At 43.0% G+C, this 17216-nt stretch overlaps 1 protein-coding gene across 3 annotated transcripts in view; it reads left to right on the forward strand.

Moving 5' to 3' along the window:
* Window positions 1-15800, forward strand: part of dnajc6 (DnaJ (Hsp40) homolog, subfamily C, member 6) — a 29697-nt gene extending 13897 nt beyond the window's left edge. For 2 of the 3 annotated variants that reach the window (XM_084011444.1, XM_084011442.1), the window contains 16 exons: window positions 469-518; window positions 1285-1433; window positions 3124-3246; window positions 4193-4326; window positions 4442-4636; window positions 4830-4947; window positions 5679-5758; window positions 5975-6168; window positions 7338-7709; window positions 8436-8579; window positions 9359-9460; window positions 9606-9743; window positions 9827-10171; window positions 10273-10427; window positions 10874-11050; window positions 13594-15799. In XM_084011444.1, coding sequence (XP_083867570.1) covers window positions 469-518; window positions 1285-1433; window positions 3124-3246; window positions 4193-4326; window positions 4442-4636; window positions 4830-4947; window positions 5679-5758; window positions 5975-6168; window positions 7338-7709; window positions 8436-8579; window positions 9359-9460; window positions 9606-9743; window positions 9827-10171; window positions 10273-10427; window positions 10874-11050; window positions 13594-13695 — 2578 coding nt within the window. In that variant the 3' untranslated portion in view covers window positions 13696-15799. Of the gene's footprint in view, window positions 1-468; window positions 519-1284; window positions 1434-3123; window positions 3247-4192; window positions 4327-4441; window positions 4637-4829; window positions 4948-5678; window positions 5759-5974; window positions 6169-7337; window positions 7710-8435; window positions 8580-9358; window positions 9461-9605; window positions 9744-9826; window positions 10172-10272; window positions 10428-10873; window positions 11051-13593 lie in introns of all 3 variants that reach the window. The other variant, XM_084011443.1, reaches the window with a different exon arrangement.
* Window positions 15801-17216: the final 1416 nt, after the last annotated feature.

The following is a 17216-nucleotide window of genomic DNA, read 5'->3' on the forward strand; positions in this document are numbered from 1 at the left end:
AATCACATATGGTATTCCTTTGATCCCGGGCAGTTCAGTCTAGTGTGGTGAGCCTGAAAAAGACAACTTCCCCACAGCCAGACATATGGAAGCTTCTGCTCCAAAGCCTGTTGAGTGTAATTACTTGGATATGCATGACATGCAGCCGGATGCAGTGACAGTCAGAGGCAGATGGATCCACCTTTGCGGATGTTGGTCATGCGTTGATCTCCTCTTTTTAATGATTTGATTATTTTTTTCAAGAACAGGACATTTTTTTGACCCTCCTGATTTAACGTCTACATTGTCTGAAACACACGTACCTGTTGTATAACACCTGTGAAACAACACAGATTCAGTGTGATTTTGTTTCATAAACACTGTGCAAATCTATGAAGGTCATCTGAGTCTCTCTCTGTGTCTTGAGAATTGCATGGACACAAATGTTCTTGAAAAACAATCTTTAAAAGGTTTCTTTCTTCAATGCAGGTACACTAAAGGGGAGCTGGACATCGCCTACATCACATCACGGATCATAGGTAAACATCTTTGATTGTTGCACCTTTTAATGCACGTATGAGCTGTGTGGATAGATACACTCTAACATTGGCTCCAAAAACAATGAATCAAGTGTCCAAACTTCATTCTAAAGACCCTGCAAAATTCAAATCTTAATCCTCATTCTCTATAACATCACAGCGTTACTGGGCCAAAGGTTTCTAAATCATGATTGGTGCACGCAAAGCTTTAAATCACGTGAGCATGCAAGATATTATTTCACAGCCTGTGTAAGAAGCTGATTTGGAAAAAAATAGCTTTCAGAGACTTTAAAGTGAGAAAGTGATGAGAAATTAAAAGTGTGTTCTATCTGCACGATATAAGAGAGCATGATTATTGTATTAACATACACATAAGCATAAACATTCAGATAAATAGACACCTGCACCCTCAGCCTTCTGTCCTCAGCTCTCATCCTCACACTGCTTCCAGCTTCACTTGCTCATCGGTGTGGAGCAGCTGTTGTGTCCTTTACAGAACACAGTCAGCTGGACATTTATCACCCGAGGGCTTCTCTCCCATAATGCTTTGTGTTCGGCCGCTGACAGTCACGATCCGATGTGGACCTATTCTCCAAATTTCCAAAATTCAATTCACGTATCGCAGAATAAGTGTAGAGCAGGATAAAAGATGGACGCTGTCAAGGTTGTGTGTGTGTGTGTGTGTGTGTGTGTAAGCATCTGCACCAACAATCAATGAAACTCTTCAAAAACATCCAGCAGCTGAATAACGGATTTTTCTTTTCAGTGATGACCTACCCCGCAGAGTCAGTGCAGATTGGCTACCAGAACCACGTAGAGGACATTCGCTCCTTCCTCGACAGTCGCCATGCCGACCACTACACTGTCTTCAACCTATCACAGCGCAACTACCGTGGCGCCAAATTCTCCAACAGGGTGAGTGGGATACTGCCTTATGAAGCCATTATAGACGGATTAATTTGTATCTAGTTGTTACTCCCTGGCTTATTACAACAATACGGTGAGATATGAGGACTTTTTGACAGTTCAATGGCTATTTTTGGTCCGCCTGGGTTTTAAGTGGGGACTATATGCTCATAAACTATAGAAGCACCCAGGGAGAAGCTTCTAATTAGATTTCCCCAACTGGGCCTCTCCTTCGCCACGTTTCCCCCCACTGGTAAGCAACACCTCTACTGAGCCTTTTTATCTTCTTTTTTATTTTTTTGTTTTTACTTTAGTTTTGGTTCACCTCCACAGCTGTCATCACAGCCTTTTCCAGATGCCCCAATAAAGCTGTGATAATCCCGCTGTACGCTACCTGTCCAACACCACACAGCAGACAGACAAAGTTAGCGACTAGCTTGTGAACGCAGTGGAGCATATAGCAGCTCAAGAGCCAGATATTTAGCTCTAAAACGAAAGTCAATATTGGAGTCACATACATCAGGGTGGCCAGAGACACAACTGAGTGAATTACACTGCTGCTGTGGCTGCTGAATGTTTGCTAGCATGTTTAATAGCAAGTACTATTTTCAATGTTGTGTTTACGGCAACTTATATTTAATGCTAATGTGTATAATCCTAAAAGGTGTCTTATTGTGTTGCCTTTACAAGTGGCATAAATGCTTTCATTTCTTATGTCGATTGTCTTACTTGCCACTTTAATTTCTTTCGGCCATTAAATGCTGAGCAGGTTCATTGTTACGGTAACTAATGGAGTTTTAGACTAAGTGGGAGGCCACCGTATAGAGCCGAGAGGTAAACAATAGGTAGAGGGCTGCACACTTAGGTGTTCCTTAGTGGGATCAGCTGAATGAGCAACTTAGTCATTTTATTTCAATATCAAGGAGGTTAAATTGAGACAGACATCTTCTGAACTCATGAGTATAAAATGTCAAACTCAGGAAGTTGAATGCATTACTGCGTCTATTCCTCAATGTTGAGTCACAGAATCCTGTGAGCCTTTCATTCTTTAAATATATTCAAAGATATTTGTGGATTTGGGGAGGCACTTGACTGATATAGCAACATCAGGAGATGTATTTTTTTTTAAATGTATTAATCTTCAAGCGATGTAACATCTTTTACATGCTTCACCACAGCAGTAATCATTTGTGACCACGAATGTCTCGAAAATAAAAGGTCTTTTTTTATGTGTAACTAATCCAACTGTCGCAGCTGAATTACCATTTGAAATGTAGGATTTCAATCTGAATGCTCTATTCATTCCATTTTATTCCGTCGTTATGGTAATGACTGATCTCAGCATGGGGTTGTTGGCTCATGTCATTCAGCAATTTTTTACAGCTGGATTTGGACTCAAGTGGGAGGTTTATGTGGGATATAAAAGACTGCCACCCTCTGGCAGAAACATCCAAGAAAGCTGAAGAGCAAATCCGTGAAGTTACATGGCCAAGATGGCACCCTGTCTGCTTGTGAAGGTCGCTGATGACTCATGATGGCAACTGGCGTGTTATGCAGTGCTGTTGCTAACCTCCTCTCCTTTCTCCTCTCCTCCTGATTTCACACTCCTTTCCTATGTCGGGGTCTCTCTGTTTCTGTTTCAATCCCTGTTTTCCTCAATCCTCCTCCCTCTCTTATTTCTTGCACGTCTCCTTGCCAGGTTTCAGAGTGTAACTGGCCTTCTCGCCAGGCTCCCAGCCTCCACAACCTGTTCGCTGTGTGTAAGAACATGCACAACTGGCTCAAACAGAATCCCAAGAATGTGTGTGTCATCACCTGCTCGGTAAGAAGACACTCATCATATTCATCCCCATCCGCCATTTATTTGTTATTGATCGTCTCATGTAAATCTCACACGGCGTTCATTACCACTTTTTATTCAGTTTGCTAGTAAGTGAAGACACTTTTAACGTGTTTTTTGACTGTCGCACATGTTTTTGGAGTTCATTAAAGAAAAGTGTTTTTGAGAAACTGAAATTCTCTACTTAAACCTCACGGGCAAAACTGGTCTTAACGGATTGAAAACATGGTGACAGCTTTAAAAAATGACATGTTACAAAACGTCAACCTCTTGTTTTTCTCCTATATGAGTAAAAACTAAATTGCAAGGGGATCTTCCCACTTTCCACACAGACGAGGAGTCGTAGCAATGGAAACAAACCCTATTGTGAGCACGTTTTCACTAGATAGGGCCATTTGAGTAGTTCTCCTACGAATACATACATATTTTGCAATGCAATGACTACTACTGAAATCTGGTGTGAAGCAGTCCTTTCTGCCTGTTCTAATTCAGTACCCGCCACACTGTACACTGTGGAGCGTGTTATTGCCAGGTCACTGTGGTTTGGCTGTAGCTTGGCAAACTGCTCCATCTTGCATAACCCCCATCAAACGTAGCGTTTCGAAAGAAAATGATTTCTCTGCTTCGCATCACAATGTTTTTGTCTTCCTGCAACCTGAAATGAACTCCCATTCAATTTGTGACGGGGAATTCATTCAGTGGGGGAAAACCTTGACTACCGTTAGTGTTGGTTTGGGTTTTCAGGCATTTCCCTAAACGTACATATTAAATGAATTCATAAGGTTGGAATCGCTGTGCTTGAGCTGTACATGATCACACACCGTCATCGTGCAATGGGTTAAACATCCACTGCAGACGAGACCAAAAAGTCAAATATAATGGTTACACAGCATTTCATGGAGTGTCTCCTTGGCTGTGTTTTTTTAAGGATGGTCGTGGTCCCTCGGGTGTTTTGGTTTGTGCCATGTTCTGCTTCTGCCACCTCTTCAACAATCCGGTTCCTGCCATGCAGCTGCTCAGCGCCAAGAGACCAGGTTCTGGTCTCTGGCCCTCACACCGCAGGTTTGTAACCCTGAACATGTGTGTGTGTGTGTGTGTGTGACCTCCTAGTGAGGCATGCATTTGAAAGTGAAAAGCAAAGCCTTCCTTAAACCATCCTGTCGTCCTCTCCATGCAGGTACATCGGCTATGTGTGTAGCATGGTATCAGAGAAGCCCAGTCTACCCCACACCAAGCCTTTGATGATCAAGGGCCTCACCATAACTCCGGTCCCCTGCTTCAACAAGCAACGCAGCGGCTGTCGACCTTTCTGCGACGTCCTCATCGGGGAGACAAAGATCTTCACCACTGCACAGGAGTACGAGAGGATGAGGTATGCCGACGCATCGTATTTGAGCCTCAAACAGAAATCAAGACTTATGATATATACGAAGGTATGGTCAAAGAGTCTGAAACACATTATGCTTTTTTTCTCTTCATGCACTACTTCTCCCTCTCTGGCCCCTTTACTCTTCCCTCCTCTGCCCTCATTTTGTTTCTCCCTCCCACACACTCTGCATGTCCAGAGAGCACAGGGTCCAAGAGGGTAAGGTAGTTTTCTCTCTGGGTGTGAGCGTCCAAGGAGACGTCGTTGTTTCAGTCTACCACATGAGGTCGACCATCGGAGGACGTCTGCAGGCAAAGGTAAACTTCATGGGGTCTGTGCAGTATACTAAAAAGCATTTATTTTTACTGAAAGAGGGACTGAACTACAAACCCCACCTGTGTAATAAAGTCAGCATCTAAATCAAACTTGACGAAAACAAAATGTTGCACAATAACAATGTTGGAAAGAAGTAGCAGCCATCAAATAGTCAGGTGTGACATGTACTTGAATATTTGTGCATATTGACTCCAAACACAAACCTATAAAAATATCAGGAGCAAAGGAAGTAACACTAAAATGATAACTCCCCGTTTAGCCATTTTTGGCCATTGTTTCTCCTAGTTCTTGTATCATTTGGCTTCCAGCAGTGTATGAGCTGATATATTGTTTTGAAGCCCCCCCTTTGTAGGTTTTGTTGGAATTGGAAGTGTGTGTGCATGCAACTACAGCTTATACAGTAGGCCAAGGTCAAAGGGATGAGCAGCCTTATTTTTCAATTACTGTATAAATCCAATCAGGTAAATGGTTTAAAGTGGACATTTTTACAACCTGTCTCTTTACAGCCAGACTTTTGATCATCCTTAGACCGAACCAACTTCCTGGAAAGCAGACTTATAGAAATTCCTAAGGAAAGCAACATGCATTTTCTCTGTGAATTAGGATAATTAAACAGCGAGAGACTACAGTACATTTGAGGTATATGCAGTTTGCTATGATAGACTAAAAACACACACAAGGTTCAAATTGACGTCTGTTCTACTGTCATTAGGTGTCCAACACCCAGATCTTCCAGATTCAGTTCCACACTGGCTTCATTGCACCTGGTACCACCATGTTAAAATTTAACAAGTAAGGACTTTTCATCTATTTAATCACTATCATTGATCACCTTGCTGATCCCTTTACATTATCTACATCTTACCACGGTCCCCAACAACCTAAATCTACAATGAGGGCAAATAACTGTGACTAAAAAGAAACTAAAATCATGTTTTTCAGAAATACATATTCAGTCTGTTTTCCCTCTCCCTGCCTCTTGTGACACACGTACATGTTTGCTCTCAGGCCAGAGTTGGATGCATGCGACTCTCCCGAGAAGTATCCCCAGCTTTTCCATGTGATCTTGGACGTGGAGGTGGAGGCGACGGACAAGCAGAAAGACCTGACGCCGCCGTGGGAGCAGTTCCCCTGTAAAGACCTCAACCCCAGCGTGCTCTTCTCCTGCCACCAGGAGAACCAGGACGCGCTGGCTATTGCTGGTATTGTGGGGATACGGGTACACTGGGGACGAATACGACACGCAAACACACATATGTAGAATTCTTTAAGTGCTGCAGGCGACATCACACTTGTGGTGGAAAGCTGTTCTTTAACAGATAAACAATATTTGCCCCTAATGATAAAAAAAAGTAAATAATACACACAAATACAGAAATGTGTAAGATCACTCAAATCACTTAAGCTAGGGTAATATAGTGCATGCAAAAACACACTCACATTCATTTCCACACAGACACACAAACACACTAATGAACTCACTCTCGTTTTTGTCCCAACAAGATGAGATGGAGGGATTGGATCTGGAGGGTAAGACAGTGGGGGGAGACCACAGACCTGTTCAGAACAGTCAACCAGGGATTGGTTCAATTCAATCATACTCCCAACAAAATATAGAATAAACCTATTGATGAATGAATCTTCTGTTATTGGGGGGGGGGGATCACTTGGCATTTACGGTCTGTTTTGATTGAATTGAAATGAGCCCTGCCCTCGTTATGCAGTGATATGTCATTTTGGTAGATGATTTTAAATCTGGCATAAATAACCAACCATCTGGGGACATGATGAATACATTGCTAGTGTAAGTCACTCCCCTGATATCCTACAATAGCAGTCTGACCTACAGTATGTTGCCAGAGAAATATGGAGAACAGGGGGGAAAGCGCCTCCCAGTGCTAATGGCTAAAGGAAGCAGCTTTTAGTGGAAAAAATTAAACATGTCTACCAAAGTGAAATATTGCTGGAGGTTAATGTCAGCTGAGGTTTGCAGTCGCACTGGACATCCCACCCCTTCTTTAAAAGCATACTGTATATATTATTGATCGGACCCATGAATTAAGATTTACCCTGTTGTGGAAACGACCTCCTCTCAGTGTTGTAGCGAAGACCAGCTAGTGGCAGACTGCAAAGTGTGTCTTATAGCGCACAGTGTGCAGAATCAGCAGGAAAGCTGGTGCTCGTAGCGAAGATGACCCACGTAGTTGCCCATTATTCCTTCCTTAACCTACTCTGTAATTCTGTCTGCTTTGCCCCAATGAATTCCCTGAGTCTGCGTTGTTATTTCTCTCCACTTCACATCATTTTGGTAATTCACGACATCTTCTTCCTCTACCTCCCTCCTTCTATTTCTGTGTCCTCCCCCCTGCAGAGCCAAGCCGGCCCCACGGAGGTCCAGACAGTCGGGCGCACGGCGAAGAGAGTGAGCCCTCTGATGATGAGATGCTCTCTCTCTCCAGTCAGCGAAGCAACGCCAGCACGGCCCCTCAGAGACCTGACCCGCCTGCTCCAATGGCCGCCGCCTCCGCACCCGCCGAGGAGGTGGATCTTCTTGGTCTCGATGGGGTGGATGTCAACCGTCCTTCATCTCAGCCCCCACCCGCCGCAGCCGCAACCACTGACCTCTTAGGGGACTTGTTCGGGGGCCCCCCACAGCCAAGCAGCGGGGCGTCGTCTACCCAGTCCACGCCACATAAAGTAGTCCCAAACACGGGCTCGCCATGTCCCTCTCCTGCACCAACAGGTCAGATGACAAGAAAGCACATTTGATTTGAAATACAGCGTAAAACAAATGTGATATTCAGTCAGTTTCCAATGCTTCATCGCTAGCATTGAGGGTTTCCGTGGATTTCTAAAGTCTGATATAGTATCTTAAGCACTAGAAGCAGTCTGAAAAATTATCTCAGCACAAGGTTCATTTAGTAGATCTCTGTGGTGCTTTCAGCTGGGTCTCACAGGTTTCATCAAATGGTATGCAGGTAAATCTCCGCGTCCCAGAGCATAGTTGACCTTAAATAAGGATTATTTTTGTCAAGTTGATATGTATTTTATATATATATATATATATATATGCATTAAAATGGTAAGAAGGGAAACATATGATGTTCTCAAATTATCATATCTTGGTCATGAAAAGGTCACAGGCCAGAAAACATTTAAATTAAATATTTTCTTAAAAAAATAATAATTTAAAGATAATGCATAAAGCAAATAGTAGCCCTTAGGGAAAGTATCATTTTGGATATTTCACAATATGTAATGCGATTATGCAAACAATCAAAGATACATTATAACATCAACATGCTCAACAATAAGATGTAGTAGTAGTTTTCAGTAGTTACTTGAACATATATTTAGCAGAAAAGAAAAAGAAACCAAGTGCCACTTCACATTCTGTAGTGCAAATTTTAGTTTGGCCATGTAATTTTCTCAAAACAATAACAATGGTGGGTATATTTCTTTCCCTCAGTGTTTGATCCCTTTGGTACGGGTCCCATGCCTAAGCCACAAGACATGATGGGTTCGTTCCTTGGACAAGGTAATGTGGGGCAGCCAGACCCTTTCCTGCATGCTGCTCGCTCTCCATCACCCACCCTGCAGCCTACAAGCTTGGGTAAGGCATGCTTCTGCTGCTGGATGTAACAACAGAGTCCGTATCAGGGTGAGGCACGTTGTGCTAATCTGCAAGTCTGCTGCCAACCCTTAACACACAAACATGCATCGTGAATGTCTCTGCTCATCATCTGCACCTCTGTTTAAAACTTCACACTTTTACACCGCATTGTATTTTTGATATGTTTTTCCTTTGTCATATGCTATGCTACAGTTATTGTTTACTTACACACCAGCTTTGCATGAGTTTTATTCTATTGCTGCTGTTTGGAACTGAATATCTTTGCATGTTGTTTGCTGAATATTTGCAGCCTGTCTTGTCTTTGCTGCATAAAGACATTTCTTTAGACCTTTCACCTTTACAGAGCAGTATGTGCATGATAAAGCAAGACACCAACATTACAGTAGCAGTATCTATCATGCTAAATTAAATATTAAATGTATATTGGTGGCCTAAACCTGACTTAAAATAGCAGTAATGCTCATGAAAACAGGTCTGAATAGGGTTGCAGCCTCTTTTTCAAATAACAATCAACAATTTAATTGTACATGACCTGCAGAGTATGGCATAACACTTTTTCTGTGCCTTTTGCAAAGCGGAAATAACAGCTAATTTTGTTTTCCGAGAACGAGCTACCAGCTCCATTTAGACATCAAACAGCCCCCTCTTAACGCCTCTTATGAAACTCAAATCTGTTATTATTTTCTCTGGCTGTGTGGGTAGATGTGGCTCAGCCACCGTGTGCTCCGACTGTGACAAAGCTTTGTGTACTCCAATAGGCCGGAGTTCCCCCGTCCCACCAAGCACCCCAACCGTCAACATTCAGCAGCAAAACGCAAAGGGAGGCTGGGACTGGAACAGACCGGCTGCTACAGGCACAGGTAGAAACCATCAAAACACACACCTTCATCTCCTTTTAAGCCAACTAAACCATTTGAATGTATTCATATAAGTGGGAGCTGGTGGAGTCAAATGCTGCAGACCCAAATAAAGACAAATCTATGCATTTGTTTGTGATTTATCCAGCAGGAGGATTTAATATGGGCAGTCGGTCAGCCACTACTAGTCCTACCGGCTCAGTCCAGAGCACCCCCACCCACCAAACCAAGCCAAACACCCTGGACCCATTCGCTGACATAGGAAACCTCGGGGGAAGCCTTGGAGGTCAGCTGCTTGAAATGTTCAGAAGCACATGAGCTGAGTCTTTATTTCCACCTTAAATCAAAATCTCTGTCCTTTCCATTTAGGGGCTTCTGGCTTCTCCAGCAAACCCAGCACTCCCACCGGGACGGCTCCTTCCCTCCCTCCGATGGGATCCCCGTCGCGACCTCCTCCGTCTCCCCAGCATGCAGAAGGGTGGCAGCATCACACAGGAGCTGGCTTCCCCTCGTGGCAGGCAGGTGCTGGAGGCGGTGGAGGCGGTGGAGGATGGCAGCACCAAGGCCAGGGCCCTGCCCCGCAGCCAAAGCCCAGCCCCAGTCACACCCCCATGCCTCACACATCACCCCAGAACCGACCCAACTACAATGTCAGCTTTTCTGCAATGGGAGGGGGCTCGCCCACCGCGGCGGGAAAACCACCAGCCGGCATGGGTGAGCAGGAGATTGTAGTCTGTCTGTCAACGATCAGGTTGCGAATGTTAGCTTTAAAAAGGTCAAATCTTCTGTCTTGGTGTTTGCATCCCTCTCTTAAGTTTCAGGTTCTAAGCCCAAAGCCTCACATGCCAACTTCGATGACCTGCTGTCTGGTCAGGGCTTTGCAGGGACCAAAGATAAGAAAGGGCCCCGGACTATAGCAGAGATGAGGAAGGAGGAGATGGCCAAAGAGATGGACCCTGAGAAAATAAAGGCAGGGGCTTTTTTTCTGATGTGATATCGAGTAACGTCTTTGTACTAATGAAAATAAGTTCTTATTTGCTGTTAATGTTTCCGTGAGAAACTATGAAGTCCCATGACTCTTCTCAGCATCGCTCCATGCGTGCTTAGTATAATTATGGTTTGACATTAGTTCACTGGAATCACCCGTTTATCAAGTGAAGCACAATACCAGCAATTCAGTGATTCCCAAAAGCATGATAGCAGTTTGACTATTAAAGCTTCTCTGTGTATTCCAGAATTAATGATGCAGCCAAATGTGGGTCTCTCATGACATGGTTCCTCAAATGAATCCATTAAAAAACATTTCCCCAGAGCCAAAAATAAATCACTGAAGGCATTCCTTCAGTAATTGTTCCAAATCTGGTCAACGGTGGCTAATGGCTCCCTCTTTTTCCCCCTCTCCTGTTTGTGACCCAGATTCTGGACTGGATCGAGGGGAAGGAGCGTAACATCCGTGCTCTGCTGTCCACCATGCATACTGTGCTGTGGGAGGGGGAGACTCGCTGGAAGCCAGTGGGCATGGCCGACCTGGTTACTCCAGAGCAGGTCAAGAAGGTCTACCGTAAAGCAGTCCTGGTCGTCCACCCAGATAAGGTAGGACACATGGACACTGCTGGATTTGTTTGGTTGATGTTGCATTTTTTCCCCCCAAGAATTTTCCTCAATTTAGGAATTATTGCAATTTTAATACAATTTTCCACATAAAACACATTATTTCTTTTTTATTATTAAAATTAAAATTGTATTAAAAAATCCCATATGAGAGAAGAATTGAAGTGGTTCAACTGGATTTGCAAAGCAGTGTTATTACACTAAATACTGAAATAGTTCATGTTTTAATACAATTTATTACTTATGTTTGGGGTCAAATAGACCCCAGAGAGGTTACAACAAATTGTTACAAAAACTGCACAGGTTTGTGTGGCGCAAAAACACTTCTATCAATACAAACATCTGTGGTATTTACTCATCCATTCTATTTATGATTTACAGCTGTGGTCTCAGAGACAGTTACGGTGACCTCTAAGACAAAAATCCTGCTTATAAGACTATGACTTATATAGTGCTTTTTTAGTTACTCAAAGACACTTAACATTAGATGCTGGACAAATACATATACAGAATACAGTGAAGTGTTTTGAAGCACATTGTCACAATAAAAGTTGTCCTTTAACGTAAAAGGATCAATAATAATTTCTACTTAACTTATATTGAAGATGAACTTCTTAACACATGACATAAAGAAAGAGAGTAACACAATAAAAACAAACAAAATAATTATCACTTCAACAACACGATGACCCCCTGAACTAAAAGTAGTTCTCAACCAATCGAATATAGAACTGTTACTATCCTGGTGAACAGATTTACCAGTATCATGAAGGTGGTTAATTATATCTCCGATCGTAGCATTATAATCAGGCACGAAGGTACAACATTCAGAACCAATAACGGCACAGGTCCCTCCCTGGGATGCTAAAAGAAAATCCAGCGCCGCTCTGTTTTGTAGAGCTAGAAGTCGAACGGAGGCGAGTTCACTCGACAGAAGCATTAGAGCTCTGCCGGTTTCGTTAGCTATCACTTCTATTGCGTGAGACAGATCGGCGATCTGATCCAACGCCGACATCACGCCGTAAAAAGGAAGAAGGGGCCCGAGGACGTTCTTGAAAGTCGATTGGTGATGCGTCCCAAATGCGTCTGAAAGTCCCCGTCGTGCCCGTTTGAGAGGTTTCTGGGGCAGCGAATGAGCCACTCTCATAGCCGGGATGACGTACGCCAATCCACAGCGTCCGTTGTAATCCACTGGGAGATGCGGGTATGCGAGGTCTCCACATACCCAGTACATCCCCGCCGGAGAGGAGATGGAGCAGCTGGCGGCGCGGTGAGCTAGGGCGAGGAAGCGAGCCGGGCCCGCTGCTTCCAAACAGTCCTGAGGGGCCGAACCCAGGGGTCCAAATTCAGTATCGGTGCGTCTCCGGTCCCATTTGTATGTGTGAAGGCAGTCTGATCGTCCCACGGGGGTCTCCCCGTCATTCTCAAGACACCAAGGGAACTTTAGCGGGAGGAGCTGTATGGGAACCGGTTTGGGCGTTTTGAGACATCTGAAGCAGTTCCCATGTCCTCTAGAACAGCCAAGTGGTCTCATTTTGGAGATTCGAGTACAGTCGGGGTGGGAATAGGCCTGAGATAACGGAATATGCAGCAGGTGGCAGGTGTCACAGTCGGAGGCAGGTAAGGCCATCAGAGGTAAACCTTCGCCAGCGGTGTAGGGCATCAGGCCACAGACATAACAGCTGGAATTAGGGCGTATGTGGTTGGCTACTTGCCACGCCATAGTCATAAAAATATTGATGCGATCTACTCCAACGTCTGGTGCCTTCATGACCTGTGGAGCTCCTGTGGTGGACTCCACCAAGATCAGTGTTAGGAGTTGTAGGATCAAGGGCATTGTTGCAATGCACCTGCACAATCAGGATCTTCACAGTCTGAGCAGATTTATACCTGTGAAGACATACAGGGAACGGAGGATGACTCACAGCAGCACAGCACAACACAGCAGGCTCCTCAGTGTTTTATCAAACGGCATAACAGTAGTGTGTACAATTAACTTACCCGGGGTTTCACTCAGGCAGCCTTTTCCCTTTTAGCTCTCAGATCTGCTGTGAGAGGTAGATGTCACCAGCATGCATGCTTGGAGAAAATACATCTCACTCCTCTATCCATCCTCTCTTTTATCAGAAAAGGTGCGCAGGTACAGCCCAAAATGCAGCCAATCACAGGGCTCTATTGTGTGGATCACAAAATCAATATCACTGATCAATCATCACCAGACGGCACGACTTAAATAATCAAAACGGGGCAGACAGGCATTATGTCCCATATGGTTTGGTTGCGTAAGACAAAAAAAAAAAACATTATATGAGCATTTTGGGGTTTTGTAGAATGTTTTTTTTTTTCAGTTTTAAAACATCTGATTATATCAAAGCACAGTTTTTATATCCCAGTGTCTGTCAGATGCAAACACTTACATCAATAACACAATACTTTACATCACTCATTATATGATATGACATGACATGTTTTCAGGTGATTCTCCTACGGATTTAACACGTTTTCCTTTTTGTCTTCCCTCGCAGGCGACAGGACAGCCCTACGAACAATATGCCAAGATGATTTTCATGGAACTGAATGACGCCTGGTCAGAATTTGAAAGCCAAGGACAAAAACCCCTCTACTGAATAAACAGAGGAAGCGAGCGAGGAGAGGATGTCCCTCCTGATTCTGTCCTCTAATCCTAAAAAAAAAATGTGTCACCATTTCTGGTAAACCTACCACGGCCACACTCCGCAATATCCGCCTTTATACTTGTGCTTTGGCCCTTACTTCTCATCTCAACACACATAAACACAGAACATCCAGTTGATCTGCAACTGCAAAAAAAGAAGGACTACAGAGCTCCAGCACCCGGACTCACCAGTGTGACTGAACATAAGACCCCCACCCTGTAGCTCAACTGTACCTACTTACTGTATGATGTATGTGGTGCAACATTGCCCTTCCTTGTTGAGTGTCCTGAGCCCTGAAGCCAACCCAGCAATCAGAGCAGAGTCACCGGGACGTCTAGAAAGACAAAAGAAAGGCTTGATTGAGAGGAGACAGATCAAAAGGTGGCGAGAGACACGAGAGAGATAGGAGAAAAACTCATCAGGGAGTAAAGTGGACAAGCAGACAAACAAGGGATGCAGAGCGCCAGCTAGTCTGAAAGGCACAAAAAAAAAGCATTTAACAGCAATTTCACTGGCTGCATTAACCCACAAGGCATTCTGTTGTACTTTGTGTGGAATTTGGATCCATGTTTAGTTCTGTCATTTCAAACCCACAGATTTTACATTCAATTAAATGTTCTTCAATAGTCCAGTTACAGCAGTTGTATCGCTGACAAGCCTGATTTCCCTCCAAAACAGGCTGTCGGGACGCATTAATTAGCAATCGAATCAAGGAAGAATCAAAGCAAACTGCTATTAACACAGTAGTTACCAACTGCATTAGCCTTATTTATTTATTCTGCTGCGGATAATTGAAAATGATGTGTCTCTCCAATAAAATCGCAGGTCACAAGGCTGCTACAATTTCAGTTACTGATTTTACATTCAAATGACGGATGAGCGAAGAGCTGTGTTACTGTAGGGGAGCAAGTCGTTATTGGTGTGTCCGATGTAATCAAGCCTTGCCTGTTTCCACGTTTGCAGGGAACTGAGGGTTGTTTTCTGTATTTTGTGATCAGCACATGTACAGTTCCTTACATGAAGAACCTCGAGGCCTCATGCGTTCTCACTCGTACAGCAACACACGGTGTATTTTTGCAAGGGAGCCCTGTGAAAAGCACAATATCGTCGCAGCTTCGAAGCCATTCTTATTTATTTATTGTTCATTTTTTTTCCATTTTGACGTTTAGTGTATCAGAACCGCTGGTGGTTTAAAAGAACTGCACGTTTATCAGCGGACGTATGTAAAAAGGACAGGTTTGGGATTTTCGGGCCATTATATGTAACTCATTAACTTGCAAAAACATGGGAATGGCTTATAAGACTATAACACATTTTTTTAAATGTGTCTTTAATCTTTTATAGTCTTAACTACAGATGTGGCACTCATGTGCTCAAACATCGCGGTGCTTTTCAAACAACGCTTCTTCCTACCATGCACACTTAGTCTGGGGTGGATTTTTGCAGGATTGTTTCTTATAGTGTAAGATGATATGTAAAGTGTCAGACTGATGAGGGAATTCATGCTTTAGTGCATCATATCTCAAATGACTAATTTCACTCAAATCAATGCAATAGAGAAATGTGTTGCAGTGGTTGCAACCTGTTTTGTTTTTTTATCACTTTCTGTAATTTGTTTACGTTTGTGAGACATCTCCATCACAGCACTGACACTTTTATTTATTTATCATGCAGCTTTTTTTTAACTGTATGCTTTAATACATCTCATATCAACAATAAGGTACAACACACATTTCAAATAGTTTGAATCGAGAAAATATAGAACATTTTTACCAATATGCTGATGTGATCGTTCCTCCGTATGATGGAAATTGACACCTGACACTGAGTCCTTGTATAGAAACCGTCCTGGGATGAAGTCCATAGGCCAGTGACAAAGATATGCAAAAACAGAATATATGTATTTACTTATTGGCAAGTGGGACTTGGAGGTTTTCACAGGTTACTAATACGACCAATGACATCTTCACCTGAGAATGTGTTTAAAGTCCGTTTTCACACACACACACACACACACACACACACACACACACACACACACACACACACACACACACACACACACACACACACACACACACACACAATTGAGCAGAATATTTGCCTTCACATGTTCATGATGTTTACGTCATTATTGTTTTCATGCTCCCTCTTTCTCTGTTTTGGAGATCTAAACGGTTCATCATCATAATGGTGATTCCACTCTGTTGGACTTCATTTTTTAAACAGGATTCCCAGTTTGGTTTGATGTTGACTGTATACCGACCAGTGGGGGGAAAAAAGAAAAAAAAAGAGTATGACTGGTTTAAAGTTTCTTCAACTGGACAGGGCGTCTTGACTGAACTGAGTCCCTGAACAAGACTCTGGGTTGAACTCTGATCCCGAGGCTAACTTCGGTGACCCTCCAGACACGGGAAGAGTGTCGTACGTGCTTCTGTGCTCTATTTACACCGAGGACCTACATGTGAAATAACCCTCATAAGATCTTACGCTGACTGAGTTCTCTATCTGCAATCTTACAGCTGTGTTAAAAAGCTAACCTCTATATTGTAGTCAATGGATGTGTGTTGGTTGAAGTTGTGGTATGTATGGAAGCGATCCGATCTGGATCCAGACTACTGTACGTCATGTGTTTGCTTGTCTGCTGTTCAAATATTACTAAACTGTGTAAAAAAAATATTCTGTTAATGTGTTCCTTTTCAGGTCTGTTTACCGTTACAGGATGTACATAATGATCAAGTGCAGTGCACAGAAATAAATAGTAAACAGAAAACAGAAGCAACATTTATCAAGGTTTCCTTTTTTTTTTGTCTTTGTGTTTCTCCTTTTGATCACTAGAGGGCAGCAGAGCACAACACATGAACTACACTACTGCAATCTCAAATAGCAGGCTGTCTTCTCATTGGTGGAAGAAGTACTCGGATCATTTACTTAAGTACAATTACAATTTCAACACTTACATTACAAGTAAAACTCCTATACAATATCTTACATCGTAAAAGTAGTATTATTTTCAAAATATACTTAAAGCATGAAAGTCAAATTACTCGTTTGGCTTACAATATTTTGTATTTTATGAGTCTATAATGCTTTCAATGTAAAACCTTTATCTGAAGAGTCAAACAAATGTGGTGGAGAAGTCACAGAAAATGATAAATAAGTACCTAATAATGTACTTTGTGTGTTTACGGGAATGTGAGACAAAATGTTGTTTTAGATTTTCTGGTAATCTACGACTGAAAACATGTCATGTCTCTTCATTGGAAGTCAATATGATGAAATATTTTCCCTGTGAAAAGTTCTGCTCTGCTCTTGAATATTTTCTGACAACATATAAATAGTGATTGGATCTCAGAGATGAGAGGCGTAGTATTTCTACACTGGTGGTAACGGAAACAGTGTGCTGCATGACAATGCTGATGTTCAAGACATCCTCTGTTCCCACATGTGACCAGTTAGGTGGTCCAGAGGTT

Source organism: Eutrigla gurnardus, assembly GCF_963514095.1.
Source record: "Eutrigla gurnardus genome assembly, chromosome: 6".
NCBI classification, from domain to species: Eukaryota; Metazoa; Chordata; class Actinopteri; order Perciformes; family Triglidae; genus Eutrigla; species Eutrigla gurnardus.